At 41.0% G+C, this 23,230-nt stretch overlaps 1 protein-coding gene across 2 annotated transcripts; it reads left to right on the forward strand.

Annotated features, from left to right (window-relative positions):
• The first annotated feature begins 16,265 nt into the window (after positions 1–16,265).
• LOC140738020 (stanniocalcin-like) lies at positions 16,266–20,676 on the forward strand. Of its 2 annotated transcripts, XM_073064994.1 has the most exons (5): positions 16,266–16,329; positions 16,412–16,577; positions 17,977–18,122; positions 18,701–18,912; positions 20,192–20,676. In XM_073064994.1, exons 2-5 carry the CDS (start codon positions 16,430–16,432, stop codon positions 20,388–20,390), a joined length of 705 nt encoding a protein of 234 aa, XP_072921095.1. In that variant the 5' UTR covers positions 16,266–16,329; positions 16,412–16,429; the 3' UTR covers positions 20,391–20,676. The 2 variants fall into 2 exon arrangements, with proteins under 2 accessions (XP_072921095.1, XP_072921094.1); XM_073064993.1 differs by lacking the exon at positions 16,266–16,329 and having other exon boundaries at positions 16,362–16,577.
• Positions 20,677–23,230: the final 2,554 nt, after the last annotated feature.

Below are 23,230 nucleotides of genomic sequence, written 5' to 3' on the forward strand. Positions count from 1 at the left end.
CCAATGACTACAGACCAGTGGCATTGACCTCCCACATCATGAAGACCCTGGAGAGACTTGTTCTAGAGCAGCTCCGGCCTATGGTTAGGCCATACTTAGACCCCCTCCAGTTCGCCTATCAGCCCCGACTAGGAGTTGAGGATGCCATCGTCTACCTGCTGAACTGTGTCTACGCCCACCTGGACAAGCCGGCGAGCACTGTGAGGGTCATGTTTTTTGACTTCTCCAGTGCGTTCAACACCATCCACCCTGCTCTGCTGGGTGAGAAGCTGACAGTGATGCAGGTGGATGCTTCCCTGGTGTCATGGATTATTGATTACCTGACTGGCAGACCACAGTACGTGCGCTTGCAACACTGTGTGTCAGACAGAGTGGTCAGCAGCACTGGGGCTCCACAGGGGACTGTCCTGTCTCCCTTTCTCTTCACCATCTACACTTCAGACTTCAACTACAACACAGAGTCTTGCCATCTTCAGAAGTTTTCTGATGACTCTGCCATAGTTGGATGCATCAGCAAGGGAGATGAGGCTGAGTACAGGGTGACGGTGGGAAACTTTGTCACATGGTGTGAGCAGAATCATCTGCAGCTTAATGTGAAAAAGACTAAGGAGCTGGTGGTGGACCTGAGGAGGGCTAAGGCACTGGTGACCCCTGTTTTCATCCAAGGGGTCAGTGTGGACATGGTGGAGGATTACAAATACCTGGGGATACGAATGGACAATAAACTGGACTGGTCAAAGAACACTGAGGCTGTCTACAAGAAAGGTCAGAACCGTCTCTATTTCCTGAGGAGACTGAGGTCCTTTAACATCTGCCGGATGATGCTGAGGATGTTCTACGAGTGTGTGGTGGCCAGTGCTATCATGTTTGCTGTTGTGTGCTGGGGCAGCAGGCTGAGGATAGCAGACACCAACAGAATCAACAAACTCATTCGTAAGGCCAGTGATGTTGTGGGGGTGGAACTGGACTCTCTGACGGTGGTGTCTGAAAAGAGGATGCTGTCCAAGTTGCATGCCATCTTGGACAATGATTCCCATCCACTCCATAATGTACTGGTTAGGCACAGGAGTACATTCAGCCAGAGACTCATTCCACCGAGATGTAACACTGAGCGTCATAGGAAGTCATTCCTACCTGTGGCCATCAAACTTTACAACTCCTCCCTCGGAGTGTCAGACACCTTGTGTCAATAGGCTGGTCCTGGACTTATTTCCACTTGGCATGATTAATTTATTATTATTTAATTATTTATGGTTTTATATTGCTATATTTCTTCACTATTCTTGGTTGGTGCGGCTGTAATGAAACCCAATTTCCCTCGGGATCAATAAAGTATGTCTGTCTTGTGCAATAGAAGTGAACTCTTTTTCTTCCAATCTGCCTTGTCAGAGCACTTGCACCTTAACTACTTTTCTTCACTGTACTTCCTGCCAGTAATTGCAACACTACATCTGGCACTCTGTTATTTTCTGCCTCTGTACTACCCATATCTGTTCAAGTTGGAATCACTTGTTGTGACTGCAAGCAAACAGAACTTTGCATTGTATCTTAGTAGATGTTTAAATAATAAGCAATTGTCCAATTAGCAATGAGATAATGTAGAGTTAGACTACATCAAAATTATTGTATAAAGTTCAAAATTCAAAATAAATTTATTATCAAATTACATATATCTCACTATATAAAACCACGAGATTCATTGTCTTGCAGGCACACTGAATAAATCCAAGAAACTGCAAATACTAAAAGAAAGAAAGAATAAATAAATAAATAAATAAATAAGCAATAAATATCTAGAAAATGAGATGGAATCCTAGAAAGTGAGTCCATTGGTTGTGGGAACATTTCAATGATGGGGCAAGTGAAGTTTGGTTCAGGAGCCAATATTTGAGGGCTAACAGCTGTTCCTGAACCTGGCGGTCTCAGTCCTGAGCCATCTTCCTGACGGCAGCGAGAAGAGAGCATGTCCTGGGTGGTGGGGGTCCCTGATGATGGATGCTGCTTTCCTGCAACCGTGCCTCATGTCGATGTGCTCAAAGGTGGACCCATGATAGACTACTTTTTGTAGGAGTTTCCATTCAAGGGCATTTTTGTTTCCATGCCAAGCTGTGATGCAGTGGGTCAATATACTCTCCTCCGCACATCTTCGACGTTTGTGTAGTAGAGAGAATATTGACGGGTTGCATCACAGCCTGGTATAAGGGCCAGTTAGATCACATCGCCTTCATCAGTGATTGTAGCAGGAGGCCACATCCTTTTTGTTTCTCCCTTCACGAGAATGCGGCAATAACAGGCATTGCCTGCAGTTAATCCCCACTGCTGATTCCTACAGAAGCTTGACATTCGTCAAAGGCGGAAAATGTTAAGCATGCTAGGGTTATCATTGGGGATCATTTAAAAAGCATAACGTTCCGTGGCACGTGTATATTTAAATATTCATATAATTGGCGCTAGGAAACAAAAACAAGTTAGAAGAAATGGTATAAAATGCCTTAGCGAGCACTTTACTGAGCAAGTTTTAGTTGGGTGTTACTAGAAGTGTGAAGAACACCTTTGCTAAATGTAACTTTCCAGCCTCACTTGAAGTATTATCCTCCCGTGGAGATGGAGACTCGCTTGTTGTTCTTAGCTTTCGCATTGCGCTGTCTGCTCATCGCTGCGGGAGTTGCTAATGAGACTGAGCTGTTAAGGGAGAGGCGCCCGGCCCTCGCTGTCACTAGGAGAGTGCGACTGCATGGGAGACGCGTAGGTGAGCGAGAGCAGAGGCTGTCCTGACCCAGACACAGACTGGGCGACAGCTGGGAAAACAGACAGACAGATATACTTTATTGATCCTGAGGGAAATTGGGTTGCGTTACAGTCACACCAACCAAGAATAGTGTAGAAATATAGCAATATAAAACCATAAATAATTAAATAATAGTAAATAAATTATGCCAAGTGGAAATAAGTCCAGGACCAGCCTATTGGCCAGGTGTAGGAGTGTAGGAGATGCACTCACCATTCTGCTTTAGGTCACCACGGTGCCATTCTAGTTTTCTTGCATTTTCTTTGTGGGGGAGGGGTTATCAAAACAATTTTGATTAATATTTGATGTCTCCTTACTTATCGCTTTACATTTTGTCTTTGGCATGATTAGGTAATTGTAGTTGGATGCGGAATACCGCAAGTAATGAGATAATCGACCGCACCACACTTAATCGCCAAAGTTATTCTGACTGGCGTTTCTTTGCAGCAGAAATCCCGTCCGCAATATGACTTGCTCTTCGGAGATAGCCCACTCTAAAAATGCTAATATCCTCACTGTGATTCAAGCTGGAGAAGACATTTTTATGATGTGTTTCAAAACCTGGATGAGTTTTCTTCTCTTGGACCTTTTTAGCCTGCTCTGCTGTTCATTGATCAGACTCTCCACCTGCCTCGGACTGCTTTCCTATCTATCCTTCTTAAAAAGTTTTCAGTGAATTCAGTCGATAACGACTGACGGGCTGCTTGGAGGAATATCAAAGATTGGACACTGAGCATATTTTTCTACCGTTGTCTTAAATGACCTCCTGACTGCAGTTTCTTCAGCTGATAGAAACATACTTCCTACATCCTACCTGTTCTGACTTGTCAAGTAGAGTGCTTGACACCTTGAATTCTTGAACATAGACTGGGAATATTTAATCCTCCGCACTCCAAGCTCTTAATCTCCAGTGAGTTTTGAATCAACAAATCTGGGGAAAAGGATCACTTGAGTAAATCAACTATAGCTGTCCTGCTTTCTTCTTTACAGTAGCTTCTTAGTCTGGGATTTATATGTTCAGACATATTGAACTACTTACTCCGTGTCAATATTGCTCTCAATGTGTATTCTGACTGTCAACTGGCAGGTCCCTGGTAGACTGAAAATCAAAATTCCCTTCATCTCTCTATTGGTCATTTCTCCAAGCACTCCAGTGGATCAGTATAACATGATTATTCATGCTTCCTTTCAGTTTATTTCTTGGCTTAGATCTTGCTTTCTATCAATACTTTTCTTTTAATCCTAGTCCAATGTGCCTCCAAATCTTGGTAACTTCAACAACCTTTCTGGGACTCACTACTATCTTTCATTGCTTCATGTTGGGCTCAGTACCTAAGGGATACTTTACTGCAACTTGATTTCTGAATACCTGTTCATTGTCTTACCTTGTGGTGTATTTTCCCTGAACTGCTACAGTCAGCTCAAGCTTTGTAGTCTTAGTCTTGCCGAAGGGTTTCAGCCCAAAACATTTACTGTACTCTTTTCTATAGATGCTGCCTGGCCTGCTGAGTTCCTGCAGCATTTTGTGTGTGTTGCTTTGTAGTCCTATGTTTTGAATTGAACTACATTTTCAACATTTCTGTTAATTATAGTCTGTGAAATGGGTTGCTTAGGATTAGTGCAAATTAGAGCTTAATATTTTTAGCATGATTTGGTGGGTTAACTGTGTTTCTGCATCCTTGAAGATCTCTACAAATGGGCTATAATTTAATCCTTGCCAAATATCTTGAATGATTTTTATTCAAAATGATTGTCTTGCATCTGTTACCATGAGGCTTCCAAGTCCAGCTGATTTGACCTAGCCATTGCACTAAACGTTGTATTATCGCTGCGTTTTGGATATTTAGCAACACAAAATGCTGGAGGAGCTTGGTAAGTTGGTCAGCAACTGTGGAGGGAAATGAATAGTTGACATTTTGGTCTGAAATGAATCATGATTAGAATAAAGAGTAGAGGCAGGATGAAAGGGTGGGAGGATCACAACCTGTTGGGAAAATTTGAACCATTTATAAACAGTGTCTACTCATGAGTACTGTTGTTGAATGAATAACTGAACTATTCTGCTTCCAATAATTGAAATAATTGTCTGTCTGCAGTATGCACAAGAAACTGGGTGCGATACTTTTGCCTGTCTGCAGAACACAGGCTGTGACCTGCATAACAGCTTGCATGGAATCTGCAAGGGCTTTCTTCAGAATAGTGTAAACTTTTATGTAGTGGTATGCTGTATGTTTGCAGGAACTATTTGCAATGTCTCTAATGTAATAGAGTGTTTTAAATGACTTGCGTTCTTTTAAAAAAAAGCTTTAAGGTCACCCCCCTTTGTTGAAAACTAAATTAGTATTTCAATGCAATGGTTTGGATATAACTGGTCTTAGTGGACATTAGTTTAAGTTAAGCTTGAGAAAATGAGAAGCTGATTTTGTATCCTCAGTGATAAATGTCTCTTTACATTTTATAACCTGAGCCAATTGTTTCCCATCTCCTGCTATCAAGTGCCATTCAAAGAATCCCCTATATTACGTTGACTACATAACACCCTGATTCAGTTAGCTATGATTAGCCTTCAGTCTTCATGACTTGGTCATCTAACATAATGCTTCCCCCCTTTACCATCTCCTCATTATAGACTCCTTTTGACAGAGGTCAGACTGATTGGGTTGTTTCTCTTCCCTGAGAGGGGACTTGCAGTGAATGGTGATGTGTACATAAATGGTCAAATGCATAATTTGTATCCTCAGTAGAATCTTAAGTAATGTTTCAATACTCTGTGGTGTTTCTCACTAACTGAAAATGCTATTCGGCTTCCAACAGTTGAAATAATCACATGCCTGCACAATGCACCACATGTGGGATGTGACATATTTGCATGTCTAGAAAACACAACCGGTGTTCTGGATGACAGCTTGTATGAAATCTATAGAAACTTTGCTCAGAATGCAGACAATTTTGATGTGCAGGTAAGTATGGAGGCCTGTTGATTAGTCACACCTTGTACTTCACTAGTGAATCAGTGGCTTTCGTTTTCTTCAATTGAAATGTAATGAATTGATATGAGGAAGATGACAATGTTTTCCCTGTTGCAAATTGTAATGCAAAAGGCATTAAGATGTTGTCATCTTGCTGACAGCAAATGATTGCAATAACATAACTTACATTTTGCATTCCAGATAATTTCTTGGAATCTATGAAAGTGACCATTGTGTAGACCAGTTGAAAGGGCCAATTTGAAAATTTGATTATCTGTGTCTGCTAGGTGTACTTAAGTTTTTAATCAATTTATGGAACTTAATAGTGTGCTACAGCTACTGAACACCTGTGAATGAAGTCCTCAGCTGGAATGTCTTGACTTGTGTACTCTTTTTCCTCCAGGGAAAACAATTCATCAAAGATTTCCTGAAGTGCAATGCCATTGGGATCAAGTCCAGATTCTGCAGCAGTGTTAGCAGCTGTGCTGAAGTGCAAAGGACCCTAGTCCAGGTGCAAGTAAAATGCTACCAGCAACATGTGCTGCAGCAAACAGCAACATCGAAGCTTTAGTGGACCTGATTTATCTAAACAAATTGCACTTGAATGAGTGAGTAATTCCATTGTAATGCATGTATTCCCTGCTATAAATCAACCAAGCACTGAATCAGCTTGATGTAATGGGTGCATTTATACCAGTGTTTTCAACTTTATTGCTACCTTGAGCCCAGCCTGACTTTTGGAACAGGTGAGGGAGTGGGATTAGGAAGTGCACTTGCTGTCGATATTTGATGTTGCACTCAGTATGCTGAAGGCATTGAAATTCAAGATCTTTCAGATACAGTGTACTTCAACAACTAAAGTACTAACACTTCTGAACTGAATCAGCATTCCACCTCTTTTACTTTAATGAATGGAGGGTGTGGCCACCATAGTTCAGAAGTTTGATCAATCCATCTCAGGTGAAATTTGGAATAAAAATGTAGGAATCTTCATCCTTGTAATTCTTGCCATATCTTATTCATTGAAAGACAGGAGAATGAGGAAATCTCAGAGGTTTAATCATGAGAGATCTGGATAAAGTGGACAGTCAGTCTTCTCTCCCCCCCCCCCCCACCCCCCCAGAACTGGGGTTCCAAAAGTAGTGAACAGACACAAGATGAGGAGAGAGATTTTAAGAGAACTGAGATGTCACTTCTTTACACAGGAGGTAAGTCTCTGGAATCAGCTGCCAGAGGAAATAGTTGGGGTAGGTACAATTGCAAGTTTTAAGTGGCATTTGGATAAGTGATGGAGGGTTTGGGGCCAAAAATAGACCACAGAATTAGTAGGGACCAGTTGGGCTGAAAGACCTAATTGATGCTGTTCAAATCTATTTCTGATAGACCAAGATGTTATATCCAGCAGAGTTTGATTGATGCAGAGTGCAATAGGCTTTGTATAGTTCTTGAACACACAGCTGAAGAAACTTGTGACATTTCAGTGAGGGAGCTTTGAAGTGATGAAAGTATTCTCCATTACCCTAAGGAGTCACATTGTTCACAAGGCCTGCCACAAACATCACCCCACCATGCTTGTCTCCTGGGGCCTGTATTACAGGCCAAACAAATGTTGTTTATTTGTACTTTCACTAAGAAATTAGACTTATAGATATTATCTCTAGATATGTATAAGATTTCCCAAATTTTTTGCAGAATACACTGTTGGGTTGTCCTGTTTGGTGCAAATTAACATCATTGCAGCTGCTACTAGTTGCCTAATCAAACTGTTATGATGCATTTCACAGGGCCTATTTGGAATATGTTGAATTCATGTTTGACTGTGGGAGCAGCATTACTGATGCCCTAAGAAGTCATCTATGATCTCGATTTGATTCCGCTTTGAGGCAATCATTGAAAGACTCTGGTACCATGGAGGAAACGACATCAGCATCCACTTCTGAAAGAAAGGTTTTGCTAGGTGACAATGCCACTTGTGATGACCATGAGAAATGAGGCAACTCGGAAGCGTAGATATTCATTTGTTTAGCTTGTTCTGTTTCAGTACATTGCACATGTTTCTCATGGTGTCTGCCATTAATGAATTAGGTTATTTCATCTGCATCACAAACTCATGTAATTAGTACCTAATCTTCATTTATAATGTCACTCATCTCCATGGATGCAATACTTTAGTTATTAAAATGTGCCTAATTCTGACACTATTTCCAGATTTATTGCAAGAAATGCTAAAGCATTGTACAGATGTTTGTTAATGCAACTGTAGTATATTAAACTTAAAGAATTGGTTCCATTTCAATTTGCTGTTTTCAACTCATTTGTATTTATTTAATCTGGGATTTTAGAAAATTAACTTTTTTAGCAAAGTAGATTCAAGGGAGTCTGTCTTAAATGACCATATCAACTAAATTATTCTCGGCCGATGAAAACTTTGGGTTATTTTTGTTTGTCAGAATGGGCAGGCATCAACTCTCATTAGCCTTTAAGCAAATGGCTATTTTATTGGCTATTTTATTTTCATTAAAAAAACAGAAATTCTTGCCTGAAAGTGCTCCCTTGCTTATGCTCAAGTTTAGTGTCAGTTGGCTCCAGTATGTGGAATAATAATAACTTTGTATGAATACTTGAATATCTGGCATGAACACAGTTGCTACTTCCTCTGCTCATCCGAAAACCATAGGTTATGCATTGCAAAGCTGGTCAGGTGGGGGAACTTGGGGGGGAAATTAACAACTATTCAGAGATTTTTATTGTTAGTTACTTGACTTGAGGGACTGAAGTTGGTTTCTAATTCTGCAATATCAAGCACTTTATTGAGAGAAAAGCATGGTACTGTGCCTTAACAATTCAGAACTAGATTTATTATCACTAACATCCAATATGAAATTAGTTTCTTAGCCACAGTACATGCAGTGCCTTTTTTAAAAAAAACAACAAATTGGGGGTGGGGGGGTGGATAGTGGAAGTTAGAAGATAGTACTTTTAAAAAAAAACAAGCCAGTGTTCATGAACTATTCAGATATCTGATGGCAGAGGAGAATCTGTTCCTAAATCATTGCTTGCTTGTCTTCAGGCTCCTGTACCCTTTTCCCCAATAGTAGCAATGAGAAGAAGGTATCTTCTAGATGGTGAGTGTCCTAATTGGGTAAGATTGTGAATGTGACGGGGCACAGTAGTCTAGGCTTACAAACTGGCATGGGTTGTTCAGTTGTTCCATTCTTCTGTATACAAGAATGGCATTTATGGAGATTTTATCAGATTATTAACTTGATAATGCTTCAGACTGACTTCCTGCTTCTATCTCTTGCTCAAGATCGACAAAGAGCGCTGTCTTGATAGACCCCTATTCCTGCCTACACTTCCCCCACTCAAAATTGACTCATCTCTTTTTTTCTAATTCCTTCCCATGCACAGTCAACACACCACGGATGCTGACAGTTCTTGCTTGAGTAGTTTCTTTGTTCAGCACGCAGACTGCTTTCCAGTGGAGGCAGCATATCATGTATTTGCCATTTCTGTCTAATGTTGTAAATTTAAAATTTTGTTGTGGTAAGTGCAGCTTGGATGTGGGAGATCCATGCATTTGAGATCTCCCTCTGTCCTTGCACTCAATTTTCACACCTGGATCCTTCACTTTCCTCCAGCCATACACCTGTAGACATTATTCATTATCGTTGTTACCAACTTCCATTTCTAAGGTATTTTGGCTTTGCATTGTACTTTTGTTTTTAAATTAAATGTGGTCTTTCATGTGTCTTTTAATCCATGTATCATTTTATGTATATATATCATTTATTTTTTACTTGTCAAATGTTTAGAACCATAGAACATTACAGCAGAGAAACAGGCCTTTTGGCCCTTCTTGGCTGTGCCGAACCATTTTTCTGCCTAATCGCACTGACCTGCACCTGGCCCATATCCCTCCATACACCTCTTATCCATGTAACGGTCCAAGTTTTTCTTAAATATTAAAAGTGAGCCCGCATTTATCACTTCATCTGGCAGCTCATTCCACACTCCCACCAATCTGTGTGAAGAAGCCCTCCCCCCAATGTTCCCTTTAAACTTTTCCCCCTACACCCTTAACCCATGTCCTCTGGTTTTTTTCTCCCCTAGCCTCAGTGGAAAAAGCCTGCTTGCATTCACTCTATCTATACACATCATAAATTTATATACCTCTATCAAGTCTCCCCTCATTCTTCTATGCTCCAGGGCATAAAGTGCTAACCTATTCAACATTTCTCTATAACTCAGTTTCTGAAGTCCCAGCAACATCCTTGTAAACCTTCTCTGCACTCTTTCAACCTTATTAATATCCTTCCTGTAATTTGGTGACCAAAACTGTACACAATACTGCAAATTCGGTCTCACCAATGCCTTATACAACCTCACCATAACATTCCAACTCTTATACTCAATACTTTGATTTGTAAAGGCCAATGTACCAAAAGCTCTCTTTACGACCCTATCTACCTGTGATGCCACTTTTAGGGAATTTTGTATCTGTATTCCTAGATCCCTCTGTTCTACTGCACTCCTCAGTGCCCTACCATTTACCTTGTATGTTCTACCTTGGTTTGTCCTTCTAAAGTGCAATACCTCACACTTGTCTGTATTAAACTCCATCTGCCATTTTTCCAGCTGGTCCAAATCCCTCTGCAAGCTTTGAAAACCTTCCTCACTGTCCACTACACCTCCAATCTTGGTATCATCAGCAAATTTGCTGATCTAATTTACCACATTATCATCCAGATCATTGATATTGATGACAAATACAATGGACCCAGCACCGATCCGAGTGGCACACCACTAGTCACAGGCCTCCACTCAGAGAAACAATCCTTCACTACCACTCTCTGACTTCTCCCATTGAGCCAATGTCTAATCCAATTTACCACCTCTCCATGTATACCTAGAGACGGAACCTTCCTAACTAACCTTCCATGTGGGGCCTTGTCAAAGGCCTTACTGAAGTCCATGTAGACAACATCCACTGCCTTCCCTTCATCCACTTTCCTTGTAACCTCCTCAAAAAACTCTAATAGATTGGTTTAACATGACCTACCACGCACAAAGCCGTATTGACTCTCCCTAATAAGTCCTTGTCTATCTAAATACTTGTAGATCCTATCTCTTAGTACTCCTTCCACTAATTTACCTACTACCAACATCAAATTTACTGGCTTATAATTTCCTGGATTACTTTTAGAGCCTTTTTTAAACAACGGAACAACATGAACTATCCTCCAATCCTCCAGCACCTTACCCGTAGATACCGACATTTTAAATATATCTACCAGGGCCCCTGCAATTTCAACACTAGTCTTCTTCAACGTCCAAGGGAATACCCTATCAGGTCCTGGGGATTTATCTACTCTGATTTGCCTCAAGATAGCAAGCACCTCCTCCTCTTTAATCTGTATAGATTCCATGACCTCACTACTTGTTTGCCTTATTTCCATTGTCTCCATGCCAGTTTCCTTAGTAAAAACAGACACAAAAAAACATTTAAGATCGCCCCTATTTCTTTTGGTTCCATACGTAGCCAACCACTCTGATCTTCAAGAGGACCAATTTTATCCTTTACTATCCTTTTGCTATTAATATACCTGTAGAAGCTCTTTGGATTATCCTTCACCTTGACTGCCAAAGTTACCTCAAGTCTTCTTTTAGCCCTCCTGATTTCTTAAGTAGTTTTTGCACCCTTTATACTCCTCAAGCACCTTATTTGCTCCCTGTTTCCTATACATGTCATATCTCTCTCTCTTCTTCTTTATCAGAGTTCCAATATCCCTCGAGAACCAAGGTTCCTTATTCTTATTCACTTTGCCTTTAATCCTGACAGGAACATACAAACTCTGCACTCTGAAAATTTCTCCTTTGAAGGCCTCCCACCTACCAACGACATCCTTGCCAGAGAACAACCTGTCCCAATCCACACTTTTTAGATCCTTTCTCAAATTTGGCCTTTTTCCAGTTTAGAACCTCAACCTGAGGACCAGATCTATCTTTATCCATGATCAAGTTGAAACTAATGATCACTGGAATCAAAGTGTTCCCCGACACACACTTCCGTCACCCGTCCTAACTCGTTTCCTAATAGAAGATCTAATATTGCATCCTCTCTAGTCAGTACCTCTACATATTGATTTAGAAAACTTTCCTGAACACATTTTACAAACTCTAACCCATCTAGACCTTTAACAGTATGGGAGTCCCAATCAATATGTGGAAAATTAAAATCCCCTACTATCACAACTTTATGTTTCCTGCAGTTTCTATCAAGCTAGTTGACTGGACAAACTATCAACAGTGTAAATCATGAGCAGGTCTTTGGTTCCCATCTCACGTGGTGTTTTTTATTGTCACAGAATTCACTGCTAGCTATTATTGATAAGTTCTGGTAGTAATGCTGTTTGCAACTGAGAAATCCTGTTACAAAGAATATTTTTAAAATTCACTCCCTGCTTCTTTTCTGATTCAGCTAGACAGGGTATTTGCAACCAAAGAAATGCGAGTATTAAGTGGCACATGAAATCAATTGATTAGAGTTGTATAAAGCATAAAAGAAAGAACCCACTAATGATGTTGTATTACGGAAAACAAAATAACCTTATCATCCCTTTTAATGAGCTGATCTGCCCCGTGCTGGAGTGGAAGCACAGATCTGACACCATTGAATGCTGCCTTGTCTCTGTCTCTGTCTTACTCTTAGCAATAGCACTAGATATGGCTCAGCCAATGAGAAGATTACCCCTTGTACCCCTTTTATAACCTTCAGGACCTCTTTTTATCTCTTGTGACCTTCAGCTTAGATACGCATAACTTAGAAACAGAGACAGCAGTTGTGTAAGGAGGAAAACATTCTTCACCAGTATCTAATCTTAACAACGTGTATTCAAAATGGAGACAAAACTTTGGTTTGCACGGGGGGTGGGGGGGGGGGGGGAACAGGCAATGACCATGTTCTGAGCTGACACCATTTTATTTTCCATTTTATTTTAGCATATACCAAGGAGGAATCAAAGTTAACTCGTTCCTTCCAACTCTATCCTGCCTCCCCTTGCCCAATCCCTTCCAACCTATGGCTTACACACGTCACACGGTAACAGATCTTGTTATATCACTTGTGTTTCTCATTCTTGTCTAAAGTTGTCTAATATTTGTAGGGACTGTACTAATGATCAAATCCATATGTTGAAGCTCTCCTCCTCCCCTTGGGACTCAATAATTTTTGCCTGTGGATCATTATCTTTACAGTATCTCTAAGTCTTACACCTGAAGGAATTGCACAATCTTGCCCGCTGTCCTCAAGAAAATAGAATGTCGCCACAACCATTCATTATAGTGACTAAGGGAGACAACAGTAAACCATAGTCAGATTGTCCAGTGACATAGAGATTGGTGTGTAGCAAGTTGTGTAAATGTCGTAAACTGCAATGGGTCATTGAGCGTGATTGTGGAAGATGATTTTAATATAAATACAAAGATGTATAAGATGATGAGAGGCATTGATCATGTGGATAGTCAGAGGCTTTTTCCCAGGGCTGAAATGGTTGCCTCAAGAGGACACAGGTTTAAGGTGCTGGGGAGTAGGTATAGAGGAGATGTCAGGGGTAAATTTTTTTTACTCAGAGTGGTGAGTGCATGGAATGGGCTGCCGGCAATGGTGTTGGAGGTGGATACGATAGGGTCCTTTAAGAGACTTTTGGATAATACATGGAGCTTAGAAAAACACAGGGCTATAGGTAAGCCTAGTAATTTCTGAGGTAGGGACATGTTCGGCACAACTTTCTGGGCTGAAGGGCCTGTATTGTGCCGAAGGTCTTCAATGTTAAATACAAAGACATTGCACTTGGCCAAACAAAGAGAACTATTTTATTATTTAGATAGTGGAAACTCGAGGTAGCTTTCTCAAGACCTTAAGGGGTCATTCATACTAAAATTAGTAGAAAGGAAATCAATCAGAAGCACTACAATAATAAAGAGAATATATAAGGAATCTGTAAGTGCAACTTTAGTGTGTCCAGGAGTGGGGAGATGAATAACAATATGATGGGCCAGGTCTCGAGCAACAAAGAAGTAAAACCTTGTAATGAGACAGGGAACCAGGTGTCAGAGCAACACCATTTCCCTTAATATTAAAAAAAGAACTGGTCATTTACTTTAGGAAGCAGGGCAGAATAAATGCCCCTGTCTCTAGTAATATTGCTGACATGGAGGATGTTGAAAGCTTCTAGTTCCAGGTGAAAATATCAACAATAAATTGTCCCTATCCAGCTGTGTACATTCCATGGCTACTAAAGTGCACCAGCATCTCTAATTCTTCCAGTGACTGTGGATTTTTTGCATGTCCCGAATGAATCACACCAGTTACTCAAAGATGGCGCCAAGCTGTGACTTCCATTGAGTATCGGCTCAGAATCGGGTGTTTATTTTTATGTTTGAAGAGATTACTTTCGGGACAGAGGGGTGTTAGGGGTCAGATTAAGGCTTGGAGACAGGAATATCTGGGGAACTAGAGGACTGTGTACGTAGGTGGGTGGGAGGGAGGAAAGAGGCTTCTTTTGCTGCTGCTGTCTGGTGTGCTCCGTGTTGCTCTGATGAGCAATGTGGGCATATTATGTTGATGCCAAAATGTGTAGTGACCCTTGCGGGATGCCCCCAGCACACCTTCGGCTCTGTTGGATGTTAACATAAATGACACACTTCACTGTATGATTCAATGTACATGTGACAAATAAACGTGAATCAATCCTGAATCTTCAATCAGATTTTCATTTTTAAAAAAGCACGAGCTGTAATAAAAGCCCCCTCCCACCCTGGTGTCTTTCTCCTTCCATTAGGAAGAATATATAAAAGCAAGAATACACTCCAACAGGTTGAAAGACAGTTTCTATGCCACTGTTGTAAGACTCCTGAACAGTCCTCATCGATGGTAAAGATGAACTTCTCATTTCTCAATCTACCTAAGTCCTGTCCCTTTGTCTTTAACTGTCTAACTGCACGGTAGTCTTTGTCACTGTAACACTACATGCTGCATTTTGTTTTCCTCTTGTATTACCTTGATTTATATATAGAGACATAGAGAAGTACAGCACAGAAACCATCTAGTCCATGCCAAAACCATTTCAACAACCTACTCCCATTGAACTGAATCAGGACCATAGCCCACCATATCCCTACCATTCATGAAACTTCTTTTAAATGTTGAAATGGAGTTCGCATGAACCACTTGTGCTGGTAGCTCATGCCATACTCTCATGACCCTCTGAGTGAAGAAGTTTCCTCATGTCCCCTTAAACTTCTCACCTTTCACCCTTAACCCATGACCTCTGGTTATAGTCCCACCAAACCTCAGTGGAGAAAGCCTGTTTGCATTTACCCTATCTATACCCCTCAACCTTCTACATTCCAAAGAACAAAGTCATAACCTTTTCAACCTTTCCTTATAACGCAGGTCCTCCAGTTCTGGCAACAGCCTTGTGAATTTTCCCTGTATTCTTTCAATCTTGTTCACATATTTCCTGTAGGTGGGTGAACAAAACTGCACACAATATTCCAAATTAGGGCTCACCAACATCTTCTACAACTTTAACTTAACATCCTGTCTCCTGTACTCAATACATTGACTTATGAAGGCCAATTTGCCAAATGCTTTCTTTATGACCCTACCTACCTGTGACACCACTTTCAAAGAATTATGTACCTGTATTCCCAGATCCCTTTGTTCTACCACACTCCTCAGTGCTCCACCGTTCACTGTGTAAGACCTATCCTGGTTGGTCCTACCAAAGTGCAAAACCTTGCATGTTAAATTCCATTTGCCATATTTCAGCCCATTTTTACAGCTGATCCAAAACCCTCTACAAGCCATTGTAGCCTTCCTCACTGTCCGCTACACTCACAATCCTGGTGTCATCCGCAAATTTGCTGATCCAGCGAATCCCATTACCATCCAGATCTTTGGCAGAGCTGACAAACAGCAAAGGACCCAGCTCCAATGGCTGCAGCACATTGCCGGTCACAGGCCTCCAGAGATGTAACCCTTTACTACCACTCTCTGGTTTCCCCACAAATCTATTTTCCTACCTCATCCTGAATGCCAAGTGGCTGAACATTCCTGACTGGCCTCCCATGCAGTACCTTGTCAAATGCCTTGCTAAAGTCCATGCAGACAACAGCCACTGCCCTGTCTTCATCCACTTGCCTGGTACCATGGTATGCATAGTATGATAGGTTTAATGATATGCCATCAAAGTTTTTTCACCAGCTTAGTATATGTGATATTAATAAGGCAATTACTAATTAGCTACAATTATATAAAACCCTCCTTAGACCACGTCTGAAGTACTATGTTAAGGCCACTTTTATTCGTCTTCACTGGTAATAGACAGGAACCGATACAATATCTCTGTCCTTTATTTCTGTTCGTTTACGAAGATGCGGCAATAACTTGTTTTGGAAACATTTAAAAAGCATCACATTCCTGAAAGGAGCACGTGTATATGGGAATGTCCAATTGGACTAGAGCGGGAGAAAACAAGTTAGGAGAAACTGTATAAAATCTCTCACGTGGGTCCTTAACATTACAGCACTCTGGAAGTTGGGGGAGGGGGAAATCACAGTTGTACTTAATATTTGCTTCTCTCTAAAGTGTTACCTTGCTGTGAAGATGGATGCCCGCGTCTTGCTGTTACTTTTCACCCTGCCCTGTCTGCTCTTTGCCGTGCGGGCTGACAGCCTGAGAGATTTTTTGGGGCGGAGCCGACGCTTAACCACTGCCGCTCCGGAGGAACACCAGCTGGACGAGCTAACTGCAGGTGGGTGAGGACAGAAACTGTCCTGGACGCGGAATGGGTGAGGGCTGGGGAAGCGGTCTTCTGTGCCCTTTCGTGTTGGCATTCGAGTTTTCCCTCGGGAAGATGGGGCTTGGAAGGGGCTTTACTTTGTCATTTCCAACGGGGCTAATTGATTGCACCAACAGATGCAGGTTATTTTTGCAAATACATAAGGATTTCTTGACAGAGGTCGACGAATGTTCCCTCATAGTTAAAGTTTCAACTATTAAAACTAAATGCGTTTTGTGCCATATCGAATAATGCTAGTGTTCTTGTAATGAAAGTTTTTTTTTAATCCTGTACATTAACACTTGGCAAACGAATTGTGCGCCGGACTATTTTTTTCCCGCCCTGTGTCGTCCTCATTAATCTACATCGGTGACATTTCTCTGCCCTGCTGTCATTCCCAGCGTTTGAGAAGTCGATTTTATACATTCAATATTAATTGCTGATTCTCTGTTGCGCTTTTGGAAGATTGTCATAGATTTACTTGTACAGATTTTTCCGCTACGTTTCCTACTCGTGGCTGTTTTCCCTTCAACCAGGAGTTGAATCCTATCAAAAGTTTTAATGAGATCATTCCACATTCTTAACTCTTGGGAATATACCATGGGTTGAGGTATTTAAATTCTTCCTGACGAACCTGGAGTCAATCTACTGCGTTTGGTGTGGTAATTCTATTCCGCTCATTAAACGGGCTATACTGATTCAGACTGCCTTCGCTCTAAAGACACCCCCCCCCCCCACCAACCCCAAACAATTGCACTGTGATATTACTTTGAACCTTGAATGTACGCTAGGCACCTGTTATGTACTTGCTGCATCTGCACTTTGGCTTGTGACTTGAGTAAAAGAAAACCCAGATTCCTTAAAGCATTATCCAATTCTGCCACTTAACTTTTTCTTCAGCAGAGTGGGTAATTAGCCATATCAATAATGTTGACTGATAGCTTATGTGCCCACCAGCTACAGTCTCTCAGATTCATCACCATATTGCACTGTCTGAGCTACTTCCCGCTCCTCATCAGTATACTGCCCTCACTGTCGCATCTGGATTCCTGTACAGTCACTCCAAAGATCTAAAATCCAAAAACCTCCTTGGTGTCTTCTCAATCACTTCCTCCAAGGGCTCCAATAAGTCAGCCATGATTTCCTGTACTGAATGTTCTCCAAGTCTCTGGTTATTGTATCCCTTACTGGAGCCCCCTCTCAGAGGTCACACTAACTGGTGTTTCCCTTCCCTGAGAGAGGAGCTGCATTGAATGATTTGTACATAAATGGTCAAGTGCAAAAATTGGAACCTCAATGAAGTGTTTTAATACTCTGAGGGGAAATAGCTTTGTTTTTTCAGTAATTGAAAATGCTGTTTTGCTTTCAACAGGTGAAATAAGTGCATGTCTGCACAGTGCACCAGATGTGGGATGTGATGTATTTCGATGCCTGGTAAACACAACCTGTTATCTAGAAGACAACTTGTATGAAATCTGCAGAGACTTCCTTCAGAATTCAGACAATTTTGATGTGCAGGTAAGTATAGACTATTGCTTAGTTGCACCCTCTACTTACCAAGTGAATTAGTAGCTGCTTTCTTTAAAATGAAGTGTATTGAATAGACTTGATGAAGAAAGATAATACCTTGCCTGTCCAGAGCTCTGTTACAAGTTGTAGTGGGAAAGGCATTGAGATGTTTTCAGCTTCTTGAAAAAAGAAATTTTCACTTGTGCAACCTGCATTTTAATTCCATATTCTCAGGCTAAATGTCCTAAACCTAAGGAAATATTCATTGTGTTGGCAAAAGTACTCTGCAGCTTTGTCTTGAGCTGGATACTTTTTTGATTGAGAGCCATGGAACTGCTATGCTTTAAACAATTGAAATGGCAAATTTGAAAATTTGTACCTGGACTCCATCTCACTTGGACCGAGATGATAACCCCATCGCAGCTACACATAAAAGACTAACTGGATTTGCTAGGTGGATGTTAATCAATTTATGGAAATTGATCCATCACCCCAGATGAGTATTCGTGGTTGGAAAATGCTGCTGCTGCTCCACACTGAAGTAAGTCATAGGAATGTCTTGACGTGTCCACTTTGTCCTCTTCCAGGGAAAACAATTTATCAAAAACTTCCTGAAGTGCAATGTCATTGAGCTCAGGTCAAGGTTCAGCAACAGTGTTGGCAGATGTGCTGAAGTGCAAAGGATCTTAATTCATGTGCAAGGATGGTGTTACCATGAACATAACATCTGTGATGCAGCAGCCACCAACATTGATGCTTTAGTGGACATGGTTGACTTTAATAAAATACAGGGAAATGGGTGAGTAAATATTCATTTTTCTATTTATTCCTCGCCCTAAATTAACCAAGTTCTGAATCAGTTTCTTGGAATGGGTAAATTGTACCTTTGGCTTCAAACTAATTGCCTCTAGCATTTGATGTTCTGCCTGGCATTTAACAGGACAATCTGTTATGGGGCAGGTGAAGTAGTGGGATTAGGAAGTGCACTTGCTGTCAGTATTGGATGTTGTACTCAGTATGATGAAGGTGTTGCAATTCAATGTCTGAGTTATAGTGAATATCAACCACTCAGTACTCACTGGCCTCCTAATAATGTGTAATAGAAGTAGGTGTTCTTGATTTCTAAGCAGTCCGTAAGACTATTCCCTCAGAATATTGTTGTGTAATGAACTAACACTTCTGAACTGGTCTTCATATTGCTTCTGATTTGTTATTATTCCTTTAATTGATGGAGACTGTTTGTCATAGTTCAGACTTTATACAAACCATCCCAGGTGAAATTCGGAATACAAACCTAAGAACTTCCATTCTCTGAAATCTGAGTGACAATTATTCCTTCAAGCATGGGAGAATGAGCTGGACTCAAAAACTTAATCATGAGGAGTATGGAAAAAGCTGACAGCCAGATTTCTCCCTCGAGTTTCGGGGGGTGGGGGAAACCAACACGAGGGGAAGGATTTAAGGAACTGGAGCTCTTTACTCAGAAGGTGGTGATTATCTAAAATGCACTACTAGAGGAAGGGTTTCAGGCAGGTACGACCAACATTTAAGTGGCATTGGGATAGGTGGTTGGAGGGTTCGAGACCAAAAGTGGGCACTGGGACTAGGAGAGAGGATTGTTCTGTTGGCATGGCTGTTGTTGAAGGATCTGTTTCTATTCTGTATTAATTTATTTCTGATAGACCAGCTGTCCCAGTGGCCCTCAACTGGTATACTAGGATTTGTAGAGTTCTTGAGCATGTTGAACTGAAGGCACTTATCACACTTTAGATGCAGACTGTGCAGACCTTTGAACTGATGAAAATGTTCTCCATTACTTGTATGTTGGTGGCAAGGACCATCACACGCATCACCCCATCATGCTTGGCTTATGGGGGTGTTGGAGGCCTAGCAAATTTGGGACATATAGAACTTTCACTACTGGAACAGAGACCTAGATATCTACCTCAGACATGGTTAAAATTTCTATTAGATTTGTTTCAGTATGTATTGTTCACAAGCTATCCTGTATGGTAGAAATTAAACCATTATAGCTGCATGATCAAACTGTTATGATGCACAATTTCCTGTTTTCACAGGGCCTATATGGAATATGTGAAGTTCCTGTTTGACTGTGGGAGCAGCATTACTGAAATCGTAAAAAGTCAGCTTCAATCAATTTTGAACGGTTTGAAGCAATTATTAGAAGATTCTTGTAATCTTGTACAGAAAGTAACAAAAAAATCATTTTCTGAAGGATATGATCAGCCAGATGACAATGTCACTTATGAGCTTTGAAAATGAGGCAGCTCAGAACCGTAGATAAACATTGTTTTAATATACCAGATAGTGCAATGCATTTATTACCTGTAATGTCTACTATTGGTAAATTAGAAATTTTCATCTGCATTGTAAAGTCTTGTAATTACTACCTGATCCCCATTTGTTTTGTAACTCCATGGATAGAATATTTTTGTAACAATTATCAGAATGTCCCCAATTCTGGCACTATTTCCAGATCTATTGCACTAAATGGAAAAGGCTTTGCAAATATTTGCTTGTGTAACTTTAATCTATTAAACTTGTTGGTTCCATTTCAATTTGGTGTTTGACATCTTATAGTATTTGGGTAAGTTGGGATTTTATAAATTTAAGTTTCATCAAAGTGGATTCAGCTAATGTCGCCTTAAGTGACCATATATCTCAATTATTCTCTGCCACTTACACATTTGGCTTGTTTATTGCTTGTCGGGTAATGTTGTACATCAGTCTCTACTGCAAGTATGTTGGAAGTTCCAGAGTATCAGAGGGCAGAAGTGAATGTAGTTGCTATTACTAGGAAGATATATATAACCATATAACAATCACAGCACGGAAACAGGCCATTCCGGCCCTCCTAGTCCGTGCCGAACTCTTAATCTCACCTAGTCCCACCTACCCGCACTCAGCCCATAACCCTCCACTCCTTTCCTATCCATATACCTATCCAATTTTACCTTAAATGACACAACTGAACTGGCCTCTACTACTTCTACAGGAAGCTCATTCCACACAGCTATCACTCTCTGAGTAAAGAAATACCCCCTCGTGTTTCCCTTAAACTTTTGCCCCCTAACTCTCAAATCATGTCCTCTCGTTTGAATCTCCCCTACTCTCAATGGAAACAGCCTATTCACGTCAACTCTATCTATCCCTCTCAACATTTTAAATACCTCGATCAAATCCCCCCTCAACCTTCTACGCTCCAATGAATAGAGACCTAACTTGTTCAACCTTTCTCTGTAACTTAAGTGCTGAAACCCAGGTAACATCCTAGTAAATCGTCTCTGCACTCTCTCTAATTTATTGATATCTTTCCTATAATTCGGTGACCAGAACTGTACACAAATATTCCAAATTTGGCCTTACCAATGCCTTGTACAATTTTAACATTACATCCCAACTTCTGTACTCAATGCTCTGATTTATAAAGGCCAGCGTTCCAAAAGCCTTCTTCACCACCCTATCTACATGAGACTCCACCTTCAGGGAACTATGCACTGTTATTCCTAGATCTCTCTGTTCCACTGCATTCCTCAATGCCCTACCATTTACCCTGTATGTTCTATTTGGATTATTCCTGCCAAAATGTAGAACCTCACACTTCTCAGCATTAAACTCCATCTGCCAACGTTCAGCCCATTCTTCTAACCGGCATAAATCTCCCTGCAAGCTTTGAAAACCCACCTCATTATCCACAACACCTCCTACCTTAGTATCATCAGCATACTTACTAATCCAATTTACCACCCCATCATCCAGATCATTTATGTATATTACAAACAACATTGGGCCCAAAACAGATCCCTGAGGCACCCCGCTAGTCACCGGCCTCCATCCCGATAAACAATTATCCACCACTACTCTCTGGCATCTCCCATCTAGCCACTGTTGAATCCATTTTATTACTCCAGCATTAATACCTAACGACTGAACCTTCTTAACTAACCTTCCATGTGGAACTTTGTCAAAGGCCTTGCTGAAGTCCATATAGACTACATCCACTGCCTTACCCTCGTCAACATTCCTCGTAACTACTTCAAAAAATTCAATAAGGTTTGTCAAACATGACCTTCCACGCACAAATCCATGCTGGCTACTCCTAATCAGATCCTGTCTATCCAAATAGTTATAAATACTATCTCTAAGAATACTTTCCATTAATTTACCCACCAAGATGGTGCTTGGAAAACTGAAAAGTCTGAAGCTAGACAAGTCGCCTGGATTACATCCCAGAATTCTGAACGGGGTGGTTGAAGAAATTGTGGAGGTACTAGTAATGATTCAAGAATAATTAGATTCTGGAATGGCTCTGGAAGACTAGAAAATTGCAAATGTCACTCCACTCTTCAAGAAGGAAGGGAGGTAACAGGCAGAAAAGTGTAGGCCTGTTAGTATGACCTCAGTGGTTGGCACATGATAAAGCAGGCCAAAAATGCTGAGACTTTATAAGGCTTTGGATTATTGTGAGCAGTTTCGGGCCACTGATATTGGAGAGTTCAGAGGAGATGCACTATTATGATTTTGGGAAGGGAAGTCTTATTGTTTGAGTGATTCATAGTTCTAGGCCTTTGCTCACTGGAATTTATAAGAATACAGGGGGGTCTCATTAAAACTTAACAAATATTGAAAGGCCTCAATAGAGTGGATGTAGAGAGAATGTTTACAATGGTGGGGGAGTCTAGAACTGGGGTAACAGCCTCCGAATAGAGGGATGTTCATTTGGAACAGAGATGAGGAATTTCTCTCACCAGTGGGATTTGTTTTGGAATTTGTTGCCACAGGAGGCTGTGGAGGCCAAGTCATTGGGTGCATTTAAGGCAGAGGTTGATAGGTTCTTGATCAGTTGAGGCATGTGAGGTTGAAGGGAGAGGGCAAGTGAATTTGCCCAGTGCTCCACACACATATGCTCAGGTTGAGAGTCAGTGAGCTTCGGGTCATGGAATTTCCTTGTATGAATACTTGAATATCTGGCAAGAAATATCTGATGTGAACAGTTGGTACTTCCTCTACTCATCCTGAAATCATAGGAAATGCATTACAACACTGGTCAGTAAGGGGTGGGGGGACTTTAAAATAAACAACTATTGTATTTTTAT

The sequence above is a fragment of the Hemitrygon akajei genome, chromosome 13 (assembly GCF_048418815.1).
Source record: "Hemitrygon akajei chromosome 13, sHemAka1.3, whole genome shotgun sequence".
In the NCBI taxonomy this organism is placed as follows: domain Eukaryota; kingdom Metazoa; phylum Chordata; class Chondrichthyes; order Myliobatiformes; family Dasyatidae; genus Hemitrygon; species Hemitrygon akajei.

Coding starts and splice junctions, on each gene's coding strand:
- LOC140738020 (XM_073064994.1), top strand. CDS start 16,430: ATGGATGCCCGCGTCTTGCTGTTACTTTTCACCCTGCCCTGTCTGCTC. Junction 18,123..18,700: donor CAGACAATTTTGATGTGCAG/GTAAGTATAGAC, acceptor GTCCTCTTCCAG/GGAAAACAATTTATCAAAAA. Junction 18,913..20,191: donor AATAAAATACAGGGAAATGG/GTGAGTAAATAT, acceptor CTGTTTTCACAG/GGCCTATATGGAATATGTGA.